Here is a 14,482-nt window from a genome sequence, read left to right on the forward strand (position 1 = left end):
TGCAAGGTTCTGGGGTGAAGCAGTGATGACAGTAGTCTACATACTGAACAGATCCCCAATGAAAAGCCTTGAGGGCATCACCCCATTTGAAGCTTGGTACAAAAGGAAGCCTAATGTGAACCATCTCAGAACATTTGGTTGTGTGGCTTATGTGAAGCATAATGGTCCTAGTCTGAACAAACTGTCAGACAGATCTACCAAGATGGTGCTCATCGGCTATGAGCCAGGCACTAAAGGCTACAGGTTCTTTGATCCAGCTACTGGTCGGTTGGTGGTCAGTAGAGATGCATTGTTTGATGAAGGACAAGCATGGAAGTGGACCAATGCAGAAAATCCAACAACTGAAGAAACTAAAACTTTCATTGTGCATAATGAGTTGCCTAATGAAAATCCGACAACAGAAGATGCAGTTGCCCAACCATCAGCAGAAGCAGGAGGGGAGGCTTCTGTTGGGCAAACTGGTGTTGTGGCTCCACATGAAGCAGCACCATCACCACAACACTCCCCAGACTCAGTGCAAGCTCCACATCATCATCTGGCAACATCTCCAAGTCATGGGTCTGATAGTTCAGAGGAAAGAACTCCCAGATACAGAACTCTGAATGACCTGTTTGAAAATACTAAAGAGATACTTGACTATGAATATAGTGGACTATGTCTACTTGCTACAGATGAACCAAGTGGAGTAGATGAGGCACTAGAAGAAGATTGCTGGGTTGATGCAATGAGATCTGAACTGAAGTCCATTCAGGAGAATGATACATGGTGCTATGCTAATCTTCCAAAGGGGCAGAGAGCAATTGGACTGAAATGGGTGTACAAGGTAAAGAGGGATCCTGAGGGAAACATTTTGAAACATAAAGCAAGATTGGTGGCAAAGGGGTATGCTCAGAAACAGGGGGTGGACTATGAAGAAGTTTTTGCTCCAGTTGCAAGGTTGGAGACAGTAAGGCTAATTTTGGCTCTAGCAGCTCAAGGCAGTTGGGAAGTGCACCACATGGATGTAAAATCTGCATTCCTCAATGGTGAGTTGCTAGAAGAAGTTTATGTCCACCAGCCTCCAGGTTTTCTAAATCCCAAGTATCTAGGAAAGGTGTTGAAGTTGAGGAAAGCCCTGTATGGGTTGAAACAGGCACCTAGGGCCTAGAATGCCAAGTTGGATTATGAATTGCAGAAGTTGGGTTTTGTTAGGAGTGAAGAGGAGCATGCAGTGTACAAGAAAGGCAATGGCAGTTCTCTATTGTTGCTTGGAGTATATGTTGATGACCTCATTATTTGTGGGCCTGATAGAGACAACATTGCTGAATTCAAGAATCAGATGTGTAAAACTTTTAGCATGAGTGATCTTGGCATGTTAAGTTACTACTTGGGGATGGAAGTGAAACAAAGCCCTGGGCAGATTACTATCTATCAAAGAGCATATGCCATCAAGATTGTTGATCAGTGTGGAATGACAGGCTGCAATCCTGTTGATACTCCAATGGAGCAGAATTGCAAGCTACTCCCTGGGAAGCCTGATCTAGTGAGAGATGTGACCAATTATAGAAGTATAGTTGGGAGTTTGAGATATCTGGTGAACACCAGACCTGACATTGCTTTTGTAGTTGGGATGGTGAGTAGGTTCATGGAATCTCCCACTTCCGAACACTGGGCAGCAGTCAAGAGGATTGTGAGATATGTTGCTGGTACTTCTGATTATGGCTGCAAGTTTGAGAAGAAATCCATTTCAAGTCTGAAACTCTTGGGTTACTCTGATAGTGACCATGCTAGAGATCTTGAGAAGAGGAAAAGCACTATAGGGATCCTATTCTTCCTGAATGACAATGTGGTGACTTGGTCATCACAAAAGCAAAGGGTAGTATCACTGTCAAGTTGTGAAGCCGAATACATAGCAGCAGCATCAGCAGCTTGTCAAGGTGTTTGGCTGTCTAGGCTCATAGCTGATCTGACAGGTGAACAAGTTCAGAAGTTCAAACTCTTGATGGACAGTAAGTCTGCACTTGAGTTAAGCAAAAACCTAGTTTACCATGAGAGAAGTAAGCACATCTACACACGACATCATTATATCAGAGAGTGTGTTAGCGATGGAATTGCTGAAGTTCAACACGTCAGCACTGACAGACAATTAGCAGATGTTCTGACGAAGCCATTGGGAAGAGTCAAGTTCATCGAGATGCGTCAGAGGTTGGGTGTTGTCAGTGTTTGTCACGATTAAGGGGGTGAATTGTTGGAGCTCGGCCTTCAGTAATCGTGTCAAAGTTGTATCCATTCATTAGGTGCATTACTTTGTTACTTAGATGCATGAACATGTTTTGTACAAGCATAGAATCACGGGCAGGGGTGGAGACTTGCACACCACTGCGCCGTGACCGCGTCTAGGAGGCTCACTCCGCCACGGGTTGTTCGTCGTGCTTGTCACGTGGACGTTCGCAAAAGACGGCGTACCACGCAGTAACAAACTGTGGCGGGGAAGTCGGATTGAGCCATACATAAGATCAATGAAATGCATCGGGTAAAGCTACGCCATTCGCAGTAAACCAACTCGCCGTGTTCTGCGTTCTATACTTTGTTCGATCTGTTCGAGTCCATGGTGATCGCATACCACCGGGCATCGTCGACAGCCGAGAGTTCCTAGGACGTTGAGCCACTGATCCTAACAACTTCATGGGGCTCCCATGCCGGCCGGTGATGGCGTTGGTCGACGAGAACCAGATCAACGCTCTACCGTGCTGGATCCGGTGGCTTCCTACAGGGATTTAGTGCCCTCACCCTCCCCCGCCCCCTGCCACTCTTCCCGGTGTGGCATGCGATGCTGGCGCTACTGCTTCCACTAGCGCGTTCGTAGGTGCCTCGACATGGGCTGCTCTTGTGGCGGGGCCATCGCTTGGGCTAGGCTAGCTCCACCCAGGTTCTCCGGTGAGCAGCAGTCTTGGGCCTCTCCCTTTGGAATCTGGGTCTTCGTGGCCAGCGTAGGTTCCCGTCCCTATTGGTGAGGCCATGGGAAGCCTCCCTCCGTTGGTTTTGACCGTCGTTCCCGGGCGATAGTTGCTGCTCCGACTTACGGATCTAGGGCGAGGGTCCGACTCCTGTGTGGCTATGGACGACTTGGGCAGGGCCTTTGTATGTTGGTGGGTTTTAGGTGAAAGCCTTGCTCGGCCCCTAGCCGGTGCCAACAACGAAGGCGCCCTTGGTGTCATGCTCGCCCCTAGAGGTGTCGTTGTAGAACCACTACTCTGGTCTTGCATCTTGGTCTGTGTGGCTTTAAGTCGTCATCTTGCAGGGTCATCATCGTTGTCCGGTCCATGTTGGAGCTCCTCGCTGGGCCTGTGTGTGCTTATAGTTCGTCTTCGATTCGTCATGGTTGATCCTACCACATCGTCCTTTGGTTATGACTTTTCTAGGTACGTAACTTTTTGCTGCACATCTAAATATAGATCATGTCAAACTATGTACAAAAAAAAGTCAGAACGACTTACAATTCGGAATAGGGGGAGTACAACACGATGCAACCTAAGCCAACATGAAAACATGTTATGTTTTAGTGTTGGTTATACTGTGTCCAGTAAATTGTTTTTTTGTTGCTTATATTGTGTTGCATGTACATAGTTACATTCATGTTCTAGTAGAGATCTTATTTAACTTTTAATATATTTGTTACAAGAGTGAGAATAATATTTTAATTTTATGTGCCTATCGGCTTATGCAAATATACATTGTTTAATATGATCCAACAAATCTTGCGTACTAGCTAATGCTGCATTGGGTCCGCTTTCAACTTTGAGCATCTAAATATACATTGTAAGCTACTCCCTCTGTCCCTTTTTTTGGGTCGTTTTGGCTATGGTTCAAACAGTCCAGGTTCAGAGCCACTACTAGAGAACAGACTTTAGAACGATGTCTCAATTTAGCATTAGCCTCGGCATTTTTTGCCTCCGAGACTAAAGGACCATTAGTTCCGGTTAATAATACCAACCGGGACTAAATGTTCCTTTATTCCCGGTTGGAGCCACCAACCGGGACTAAAAAGTCCTCCAACCTTTAGTCCCGGTTGGTAATACCAACCCAGACTAAAGGTAGACCCTTTAGTTCCGGTTGGTAACACCAACCCGGACTAAAGGACCCTTTAGTCCCGGTTGGTAACACCAACCGGGACTAAAGGTCCTTCGATGGGTTAGTTCAAAAGGAAAGCATCCCATCCATTGCAAGATGTGTTGTGTAGGTGGGGTGGTAAGCTCCGCGCGAGGCAGTGCATGTGGTCTTAGGTTCGAATCTCAGGGGGCGCAGTGGTGGGAGGCATTATTTTTTTTAAAGCCGGGAGGATCTTTAGTCCCGGTTGTGGCAAACTGGGACTAAAGAACAACACTTTAGTCTCGGATCGCTAGTCCCGGTTGGGAAACCGGGACTAAAACCAGTTCCCAACCGGGACAAGATATCAAATCTGTAGTAGTGAGCATTGTTCACGTATTTGCATGTCATTTGTGTCCAGGTTCATTGATTGTCTCGTGTATCTAGAAGGAGGCTCAAACGACGGAGAAAAAGGGACAGAGGGAGTACGTAAGTATGGTCTCAATGGGTAACTACTAAATACGGGCAAAATGCACTACAAAAGTTTGGATGTACCAACTAATGTAGGCAACTAAACAGACCCCTATACCAACAACACCCACGACGGATTAGGTTTGGGACATACATACATCTTGAAATGTATTGACGAGGTCAATTGTCTTGCCATGGAACGAAAATAACTTATCGCCACAAATGCGAGTTCACGTATACCGACCAATCAGCATGTTCCACGCTACTAGCAGAAATCTAACCACGTACAGTTAATTACTTGAAAAGTTTTTTAACAGCATCTTTGCATCACTTTGCTACTAGCAATTAATTATGCATATAAATATAAACAATATAGGCTAGTACTAGATCACTGCTAGCTAGCTAGTATTAACAAATATAGAAATATATAGTGACCCGTCGCGGAAGGGATCTTGGGCATCCTCGATTCTATTGGGCGTCGCGACATATACGGCGCACTGGCGCTAAGCACTTGTACTTATCACCTTTTTATAACACTCCTACTATTACTACACTACAAGTGTTAATTATAGTATTATCAGCTAGCTATACAGGAGCATCTGACGTGATAGTATTAGTAGTTGCCTAATCACGATTATGGGGGCACAATTATCGATGCACGAGAGATTATACATGCATGTTGGACCGTCTCCGCTTGGCGACGATCTATGTACTCTCTCCGTCCACAAAAGAATGCAATTCTCACATTTTGAAGAGTCAAATCGTTTGAACTTTGACTAAAGTTATATAAAAAAAGTATTGATATTCATGATACAAAATAAGTATTATTAGATTAGCTATAAAATATATTTTTATACTAAATTTATTTAGAGATATAAATGCTAATACTATTTACTATAGACTTAGTCAAACTTGTGCTAGTTTGATCTGCACGAATCCCATAGTTATATTTTTTTTTTTGGACGGAGAAAGTATATACATATATTTTTTTTTCTTATTCTTATCTGTGACGGCTCCCTGTCTCCGTCGCACATGCATGGTCATGCACACCTATCTCTCCCCAGATCCAGCCATGCATCCTGCAGGGAGCCCTTTTTAACTGAGTAGTTGCATGGTTTAAAACTGGATTAGATCAGGTCATCGCACTAGTTGATTAATTATTAATTAGATTTGCTGCGAATTCATGAAGAACAATATATAGTGCATGCATGATACATGTGTTTATTCCAAGGGATGATGTGAGTCACATGTACTTCGTGTGTGTGTGTGTGTAGTAGAGTGTTTGTGGATGGTGTAGCTTAATTATATACCTCAGAGGAAGTTCGGTACGAAATAAACCAGCATATGCTTGTGGATGTTAATGTATACTCCTATACCACGAATGTAAATTAGATCTGCACTGCACACACATTTGACTATTTGAGTGAAATAAAAGAACTACTAGGTGTTAGGTGCTGGTGGAGAGGTGAAAAACTACAAGACCAATAATAAGAGATGGCCTTATAAACTTTTAGGAGATGGGGAATGAGTAATCTAGTGGAGGTGTTCTTACATTCTTATTTTCTTCATCAGGAATGCCTCATAATGAGAATCCAGGACAAAATATGAGACGATGAAATAACCTCCTTGACCTGCTCATTTTTCCTCACACACACACACTCTCTCTCTCTCTCCACCTGTTCCTCTATTAGCATAGCTCCAACAAAGGATGGCTGAACAGAACTTGAACACTACAAAAAAGATCTGAATATTCGTGATAATGTTTGGGTGATCATCACGAAGTAACAAGGAATTTATTCATAAAAGCGTAACAGAGCCCAATGTAGAATAGGAAAATGACATGGGGAGCTATATACAACAACCAGGATGCTTATCCAAAGACGCTTGATTCTTAAAGCCCCCTTTGGCACGGCTCATCCAAAACGGTTTCACCGGTGAAGCCAAAGCCGGTAAAGCCAGAAAAATGGTTTTTTTCGGCTTCTAGTTCATTTTAACACCGACTTACAAAACGGCTTCACGCTACAGTGCCTCGATTTGCGTAAAATAGATGAAGCCGAAGCCGGCATAAGCCGTGCCAAAGAGACCCTTAGGCGACCCAACCTCCTGAACACACACACTCGTTCTACTACCTCTCGCACTCCGTGTGCTTTGTGCATGTGTGTTCATCTCTCTCCCTTTTCATCCTACCTGGTTCGTAGAGCTTTTGACAGCTTGTATAAATAGTTATATCTAAAGCCGCCTCGAACACCTCTTTTCCTAGGCTTTGTTTAGATTATAAGTTTTTTCACTCTCTCTCCATCACATCAAATCTTTGGACATATGCATGGAGTATTAAATATAGATAAAAAAATAACTAATTATATAGTTTGATTGTAAATTACGAGATGAATTTTTTGAGCCTAGTTAGGCCATGATTAGATAATAATTGTCAAATACAAATGAAAGTGCTTCAGTGTCAAATACTGATTTCTAACCTCAGTCTAAACAAGGCCCTAGCTGCTGGAATGAATTGAATTGAAGAAACAGGAGAGCCACCATATTCCAAGTGCAACAACTGCCGCCAGTTGTGAAGGAAAGGAACAGAGCCAAAAAAGGAAAACAAAAAAAGGCTGTGCACTTTACAGTAGTGACGTGTACCGCCACTTGTGGACGGCATTGAAAGGCTGGTGGTGGGGCCCAAACGGCTAGGCTACCTCCTCCCTCCACTCCCCAGCCACCCATTTAAACCAGAACACTCCCAAGGCCTCCTCGACCCGCCCGACGACGACTCCCATCTCCCAACGCCGCGACGCCTCCGCCTGCCCGCCCCGGACTACTCCCAGCCTCCCAATCCCACCGGCACCGCCGCGCGGGTGACCCCTCGTCCTCCACTCCCGCGCGCCGGAATGGCTGCGGGCTCGTCCGCGGTCTGGGCCGCGCACCACCACGCCTGCAGCGACGGCGGCAGGTTCCACCACCCGTCGCCGTCCCACTCCCATCACCGCCCGCGCCGCGTCCTCCTGCCCCCGCTCCCCGCGAGGCGGGGTGGCGCCTCCCTCGCGCGGCAGCCGCGCGCCAGACTCGCCGCCGCCGCGCCCGCGGTGGCGGTGAGGACGGCGTCGGAGGAGGCCGTGTACGAGGTCGTGATGCGGCAGGCGGCTCTCGTGGAGCCCGCCGGCGCCACCGCGGCGCCGCACCGGCGGCGGACGCGGCGGCAGCAGCCGCGGTGGGCGGAGGAGAAGGAGGAAGAGGAGGGGGTCGTCGGCTGGGGCCTCCTCGGCGACGCCTACGACCGCTGCGGCGAGGTCTGCGCCGAGTACGCCAAGACCTTCTACCTCGGTCAGTGCTAGAGCTGCTCTCCATTCCTTTCTTCTTCTTCTTCAGTCTGAGTGCTAGTGCTGCTCTATCTCTTCATTGCATATGGTACTACACCTACGTACGTACTAGTAGTCTAGGACAGTAGTAGCAGAATTTAATTAACAGGCCAAATGGAAGCCAAGTGGAGCCATTTTGTACTCACCGAATGCGATTCTGGCGTAGTGCGTGCAATTGAGGCTCGCCTTTTCAGTTTTCACTGAATAGTTTCTTAAGAGTGTGATTAGTGCTGCAACGCGCATGAGGAAGTATCATCTCTGGACTCTCGGCAAGATAGGCAACTGCACATTTTTCCAGCCGGTCCTCCCGAGATCCTGCCGACCTCGGTAGGGAACAAGAAGATAGATAGTGCACGTGGGTGCTGGGTGCCATCTTCTATGGCTCTCTCTCAAGGGGACAAATAATCAATCAATCCTAACGGCTGTCTGCATTCTATTTCCTGGGTGTCGAATTGCGGCCGACTACTGGCAACTGGTATAGGTTTCTTGAATAAGGTTATGGTGGGGGCTTTATGCGATCTGGACACGCATGGGCTTGATTTAATCCCTTTTGTTTTCTACTTCTTTTAAGCGCGCTCTCTAGATCTCTCTGACCTTTATAATCGAATGGTTTTTTCTATTGCCTTGACCATATGGGCCTATGGGTAGCAGCAGGCAGCAGCTTCATGATTAATACTGAGATTTGGTCATTCTGATATCATTTATATTTTCTATTCTTTTTGCAAGGATATCAGCTGTATCGTGTACATTCTCGCGGCTCATGTTTCCCTTGTTTTACCTTTCAGGCACACAGCTCATGACTCCTGAGAGGCGCAAAGCCGTCTGGGCAATCTACGGTACGATTTACGCAGCGGGTTTACTTATGCCCTCGCTTGTGTGGAAACTAATAACCTTGTTGTCCTTGTTTGTGACGTCGTTGATTCTTAAGCAACATATGTTTTCTTTCCCTTGTGAAGTCTGGTGCAGAAGAACTGATGAGCTAGTGGACGGTCCTAACGCATCTTACATTACGCCGACTGCTCTTGACCGCTGGGAGAAGCGATTGGAGGATCTCTTTGAAGGCCGCCCGTATGATATGTACGATGCCGCCCTCTCAGACACAGTTTCAAAGTTTCCAGTTGATATTCAGGTAAATCTGACAACTGAAAATTACCACAAAACGTCTGAACTTCTGTAAAAGTTGCTACATACCAGTAGATTTAGCAATTTAGTGACTGTTCTGCAACGTCACAGTTTCTTTCATTTGCAGCCGTTCAAAGATATGATTGAAGGAATGAGGCTGGACTTGTGGAAGTCGAGGTACAGGACCTTTGATGAGCTCTACCTCTACTGCTACTACGTCGCTGGCACGGTTGGCCTCATGACAGTTCCTGTCATGGGTATTGCTCCCGACTCAAAGGCCTCAACTGAGAGCGTGTACAATGCTGCACTGGCTCTTGGCATTGCTAACCAGCTGACGAATATTCTCAGAGATGTAGGCGAAGAGTAAGTAACGGCTTTATCCGCAACTAAGCATATAATTATACTACATCTGTTTGATACGGCGCCCAATAAATTTTTATATCAAACACTTGTGCGATACAATCTAGTCCAGGATTTAATATTCAAAGTGCTAGAGGCGTACTGTATTTTACTGTCTATTTGTTTGTCAACAAGGAACCTGTGAGCTTGTCGCTGTTCAGAATATATATATATTTTTTGTTTCTTGATTGTGATGTAGTTTGTTTGTTGTTGTGGATGGAATTTCAGTGCGAGGAGGGGGAGAATATACCTTCCATTGGACGAGCTTGCACAGGCAGGTCTTACAGAAGAGGACATATTCAGAGGGAAAGTGACAGATAAGTGGAGGAGGTTCATGAAGGGCCAGATTCAGCGTGCCCGGTTGTTCTTTGATGAGGCTGAGAAGGGCGTCGCCCATCTAGACTCTGCTAGCAGATGGCCGGTATGTGAGCCTAGAAATTCTCTCTTTTATTTATGTGCCTACGATTTAAAATTTTCAGGAGAACCGGTGTTTTTTTACAGGCTCTGAACCACTTACCCTTTATTTGGACAATTCTCTGGTTGCAGGTTCTCGCTTCTCTGTGGCTGTACAGGCAGATCCTTGATGCCATTGAGGCAAACGACTACAACAACTTCACCAAGCGTGCGTACGTCGGCAAGGCCAAGAAGCTGCTGTCATTACCAGTTGCATATGCAAGGGCAGCTGTTGCGTCATGAACCATCCCTAGAGCAGATTTTTTTTTTCTTTTCCAAACCCACTTATTGTTTTTTCACCCTTTTCATTTTTTGCTCGGTCTCTTGGCTGTTGTATATAATCAGCTTCAGCTGCCTGCATGGCATAAGCCTTGCCTGTCACACACAGTTCTTGCTTCTTAGTTCAGGGGACTGATTCCATGTCCCTCAATACTCAGTCAGCTCTTGTTACGACAAGGAATGAGAATTAGAATTTGACAAAACGTGTTTGTTATGGATAACTGATCTGTGTGCATTTATCTTCAGAATCCAGGCTCACCAGCTGGATTAATGATTACTGTGAACCTCAGAGGCTTTTCAGGTGCTGTTCTGTTTTGGGTAGATCACTGACCTTAATCCTACATTCTTTAGTGATGATGCAGATGGTGTTAACCCGATACTGACATATTTGATGGCCTGAGGGCTGAGGCTCTGCACAAGTTTGTCCTAGCTGTTGGCGACTGCCGAAACTGCCTTTCTCGACTGATCTGCCCTGCATTTGTTGGTTTTACCTGTGGCGCGGGCTTGCGGCTGATGCAGTGCAGATTGCAGTGGCCTAGAGCCATGGAAGTGTGCACGCGCTGCAAGTGGGCCGTGGCTGGGAGAGATGCAACATTGTCAGCCACATCCTATGATACACCAGGACGAAGGATGGTGAAATCTGAGCTGCATCTGCACCTATCGACGGTGCCCGGTTTTTCACCTTCAACTCGGAATAGCAAACAGGGCACCATGTGTATGTTGGAACATTAGGTAAATGATGAAGGATCATATACATAACAGAAAACATGACGAAAAGACTGACTAACATACATCTCTCTAACACAAATGATAGAAGGAACAATAGCATCAGGAAATTAACATGATTAAGGATGACATAGACCTTCACAAGCAGAGCTCCCAAGCTATACAGCACCACATCTGAAACCTGGTCAAGACCATACTGTCGATGCTAAAACAGCATAAGCTGCTGGGACCATTCTCCCAACTGTTTTTTACAACACATCTAAACACTTAAATATCACTTTGCAGTGTTAATACTGGAAAGTACAAGCACAAAAACTGTATCATGCACCTATGCTGCCGAGCCAGAAGAATAGGGGGAACTGTGCTATTGCCATGAAGAGAAGGAAGTAGTGCTGTCGCGATGAGTGTCTCTCGCTGCTTCTCATCTCCGTGAAGAGCACCCTCTTCATCGTCCTCACCAGGAACACTCCCATGCACAGGCTCATCCACGGCATCATGACATAGTATGAGTATGCCCATACGAGCCTCGCAACGACAGCAAGTGAAAGCCCAGCAAATAAATAGCCGCCATATGCTACCAAGTCCAGTAGTGGCACCTCACCCCCACCCATTGAGTAGAGCAGGCCCTTCAGGATCATGAGCTGGAAGCCCCATCCGATGAGTGCCCTTGTAAAGTGCAGATTTATAGCTTCTGGAGTAAACCTGCACAAGTATCATGTACAATCAATTAGAGACATTATGTCAGAAGCATTTGGAGATTGAAGAATATAATTTTCAACAACTCACTTTCCCATGAAACCTAGTGTAAACCCTGAAAGAATGATGAAGCTTCCAAATGCCATGAAAGGGATGTACAGATCTGGCGCATTTATGTCATAGATTGGAGGTTTGTAGGACAAACGACCACCAACTGGCTCACTTATTCGAGTCCAGTGCCCCTGCAAATATATTGAGGAAATACAGGTTTATCATGGCAATCTAGATTGAGGAACCAGATTTGTATACAATGTTATTAGGAAATACTATGATTTACCCTGTGAAAGAATGGAAACAGTATAATTTTCAACTTGTTCCGGACATATTGATCATTCACATGGAAGTAATACTGTGGGTTGGAGAAGTATCTATTGATCTGCAAGAGTTGAACCAACAATTTGGAGAGAATGCAAGCAACACAAACAAAGTACAAGGTTTGTTGGAGGATCCATACGTTGCTTTGCATGAATTCTGAACTAGAACCGAAGAACTTTTCCCCATATACTCCTATCCCAGATCTGATTAGACCTGAGCTTGCACCGTATAATGGATTGTCAAACTGGACAGGTTGAGAGTTCTGCGGGGGCATCTGAATCCCTGGAGGATTCCCATAATTATTATACATGGCTGCAGTGAAGATGCAGAGGTAAAAAAAGAAGTTAGACCCAAATGGTAGTATGATAATTCATCACAGAGGACTTGACATATTTGCATTCAATGAATAAATGAGGATAGCACGACATTAGCATGATGTTACATGAATCGCAGTTAAATATACGAGAGCTATTTATGTCACTGCTAAGGCAGAAAGTTCTTCTGTAGTTTTGCTTAATCCCCAGTCATATCATCATAAAAATAATTACATGCACCAATCTGTAACAACAGATATAAAAAATGGATGCAAAACGATAATGGAATTATTCTACATTCTACACTATATCTGGAAGAGATAATTTACAAACTGCAAAGATAATTGAGAAATTAAACAGATTATTTCCATGAAGTATAAGCAAATATAAAATCAACTGGAGTCAAATTACAGTTACAGAGTCCAACTAATGTACTTGTGCACCGTTGACCTTTTTATAGGAAAAAAAGGTGATACCAATCAAGATCATGTTCTAAGGCTAGCATCACCTGTGCATTACATTTATCGATAACTACAAGCAAAGCAACCACCCTCGTTGGAATGTAATGAAGCAGGAACAACTGGCATATGTTCAGCTAATAGTTTGAGTGTTTGACCGAGCAGAGAAATAGCAAACTATTCTTTGGCCTTTCTTTTCTATTTAGCTCATGGATGAGGCGAAGAAGAAAAGTTGCGTGTAATAAATATTGGATTTCCTTGTTAGGTCTGCTGCTAGAGCACACAGAATTATACATAAACAGAGATATGAAAAATGTTCTCCCCCCTACAATTAATAAAGCGACAAATCTCTGCCAATTTTCCCTGGGTTGCTTCAATACGTAGATCATAACTAGGCACTTCTCCCTGTTTCAAACTGTACGTCGTTTTAAATTTGTCCTAGCTTTGACCAAGTTTATAGAAAAACCATGAACAGGTAAGAAGCTACAGTTTATAGAATCCACAAACATTCAAAACCATGCTTTAGAAAGAAAAAAAAAACAGGTACAGGGTGGAGTTTTTTGAAACTCCAAAAAGGCTATAGTTTTAGCAAATACTATAGTTTCCAAAACTACAAACTCTGTTGCATCCAAACGCTTCATTCATAGCGCTCCAAAACCATGGTACGTATAACAATAAACAAATTCTATGCACACAAACAGGGCCAAATCTTGCTCTATTTTGCAGCACCCGCACCTGGATTTGGTACCCCCACTGATTCCTGTTCCAGGGGCCCAGGGCCCGTGGGTTGAACCGAGGGAAAACCGGTCGATCTATCTCCCGCGCTGAAGAGCGAGCGAGCTAATTTGGTGGGCGGGCGGATCCTAATTTCGCAGGGCACCACGAACGAACGCAGAGAAGCCGAGCGAGAGATTTGGGTCCGATTGAACGAGCGAGGAATCGGCTCGGGAATCGGGATCCACCGGCCACGCGATATAGCAGGGCGACGACTTACTTGGGTGGACCGATGGAGGCGCGGCGGGCGGAGAGGGAGAGGGAGAGGGAGGGGGCCGGCCGCCGGAGACGCGTCGGGAGCCTGCCTGTGCGGCTGTGCCTGCGGTCCGCGGTGCGGCGGGGTTCCTTCCTTCCCCTTGTGGCGGTGGGTCCACGCGATTGAAGGGAAGGAAACTGTTTTGGTGGGTCCGGGTTCTTTTTCTTTTCTGTTTCCTTGGGCCGGAACGGAAGGAGACTCCCCGTCCCCGAGAGAGGTGGTCGGCCCGGCCGCCAGCCGTGTCCCCCCGTGCCTCACTGCCTGCGTGGCAAGCGATGACGTGTCCTCACGAATCACGGGCACGAGTTTTCTGCGATGCCTTTGCCTCGTCATGCCCGTTGGTTGTGATGGGCCCGAACCACCTTCCGCTGATCAATTTGGACCATGATCGCCGCACGGAGGCAGCAGGCCTAAAGGCTCGCTCAAGCCCGCACTCGGCACGGCGGCAAGGTTTTTTTTTATTTTGCTTTAGGTTAAGGACGGCCCGTGGGCCAAAGCATGATCTTCGAATATATTTTTATTTTATTTTTTTGTTCATAGAAAAAAAATGTATATTATATGTATCTACTGGTTGCCTTCAGCCGTGCGCCCGTGCCAGGGTTGAAAGCGGCGTGGATAATTCTTTTGAAAATGGGGAGAAGAACTTTTAATATATAAGGATAAATCCGAATCCAATTGTGTGCGGATACGGTTTAGGATATGAAGTGGACAAAATCCGACGAATGCGAATTATTCAATGTT

At 45.6% G+C, this 14,482-nt stretch overlaps 2 protein-coding genes across 3 annotated transcripts; one reads left to right on the top strand and one right to left on the bottom strand.

Moving 5' to 3' along the window:
• Positions 1 to 7,267: 7,267 nt before the first annotated feature.
• LOC136502712 (phytoene synthase 2, chloroplastic) lies at positions 7,268 to 10,314 on the top strand. Its single transcript, XM_066497954.1, has 6 exons — positions 7,268 to 7,854; positions 8,675 to 8,725; positions 8,846 to 9,018; positions 9,139 to 9,374; positions 9,639 to 9,831; positions 9,957 to 10,314. The coding sequence occupies exons 1-6, from the start codon at positions 7,422 to 7,424 to the stop codon at positions 10,104 to 10,106; spliced, it is 1,236 nt and encodes a 411-aa protein (XP_066354051.1). The 5' UTR covers positions 7,268 to 7,421; the 3' UTR covers positions 10,107 to 10,314.
• A 596-nt stretch (positions 10,315 to 10,910) lies between these two features.
• Positions 10,911 to 13,870, bottom strand: LOC136502713 (uncharacterized). 2 transcript variants are annotated; one of them, XM_066497955.1, is made up of 5 exons: positions 13,706 to 13,870; positions 12,079 to 12,251; positions 11,902 to 12,000; positions 11,655 to 11,806; positions 10,911 to 11,570 (listed from the first exon to the last, which is right to left on the bottom strand). In XM_066497955.1, the coding sequence occupies exons 2-5, from the start codon at positions 12,247 to 12,249 to the stop codon at positions 11,189 to 11,191; spliced, it is 804 nt and encodes a 267-aa protein (XP_066354052.1). In that variant the 5' UTR covers positions 12,250 to 12,251; positions 13,706 to 13,870; the 3' UTR covers positions 10,911 to 11,188. The 2 variants fall into 2 exon arrangements, with proteins under 2 accessions (XP_066354052.1, XP_066354053.1); XM_066497956.1 differs by lacking the exon at positions 13,706 to 13,870 and adding an exon at positions 13,447 to 13,694.
• Positions 13,871 to 14,482: the final 612 nt, after the last annotated feature.

The sequence above is a fragment of the Miscanthus floridulus genome, chromosome 14, assembly GCF_019320115.1.
Source record: "Miscanthus floridulus cultivar M001 chromosome 14, ASM1932011v1, whole genome shotgun sequence".
In the NCBI taxonomy this organism is placed as follows: Eukaryota; Viridiplantae; Streptophyta; class Magnoliopsida; order Poales; family Poaceae; genus Miscanthus; species Miscanthus floridulus.

Bases quoted from the DNA above. Each gene is read 5' to 3' on its own strand.
- LOC136502712 (XM_066497954.1), top strand. From the start codon at position 7,422: ATGGCTGCGGGCTCGTCCGCGGTCTGGGCCGCGCACCACCACGCCTGC. The intron at 8,726-8,845 runs GTACGATTTACG...TCCCTTGTGAAG, and splicing joins AGCCGTCTGGGCAATCTACG to TCTGGTGCAGAAGAACTGAT. The intron at 9,375-9,638 runs GTAAGTAACGGC...ATGGAATTTCAG, and splicing joins CTCAGAGATGTAGGCGAAGA to TGCGAGGAGGGGGAGAATAT.
- LOC136502713 (XM_066497955.1), bottom strand. From the start codon at position 12,249: ATGTATAATAATTATGGGAATCCTCCAGGGATTCAGATGCCCCCGCAG. The intron at 12,001-12,078 runs GTATGGATCCTC...CAACTCTTGCAG, and splicing joins CAGAATTCATGCAAAGCAAC to ATCAATAGATACTTCTCCAA. The intron at 11,807-11,901 runs GTAAATCATAGT...ATATATTTGCAG, and splicing joins TGTTTCCATTCTTTCACAGG to GGGCACTGGACTCGAATAAG.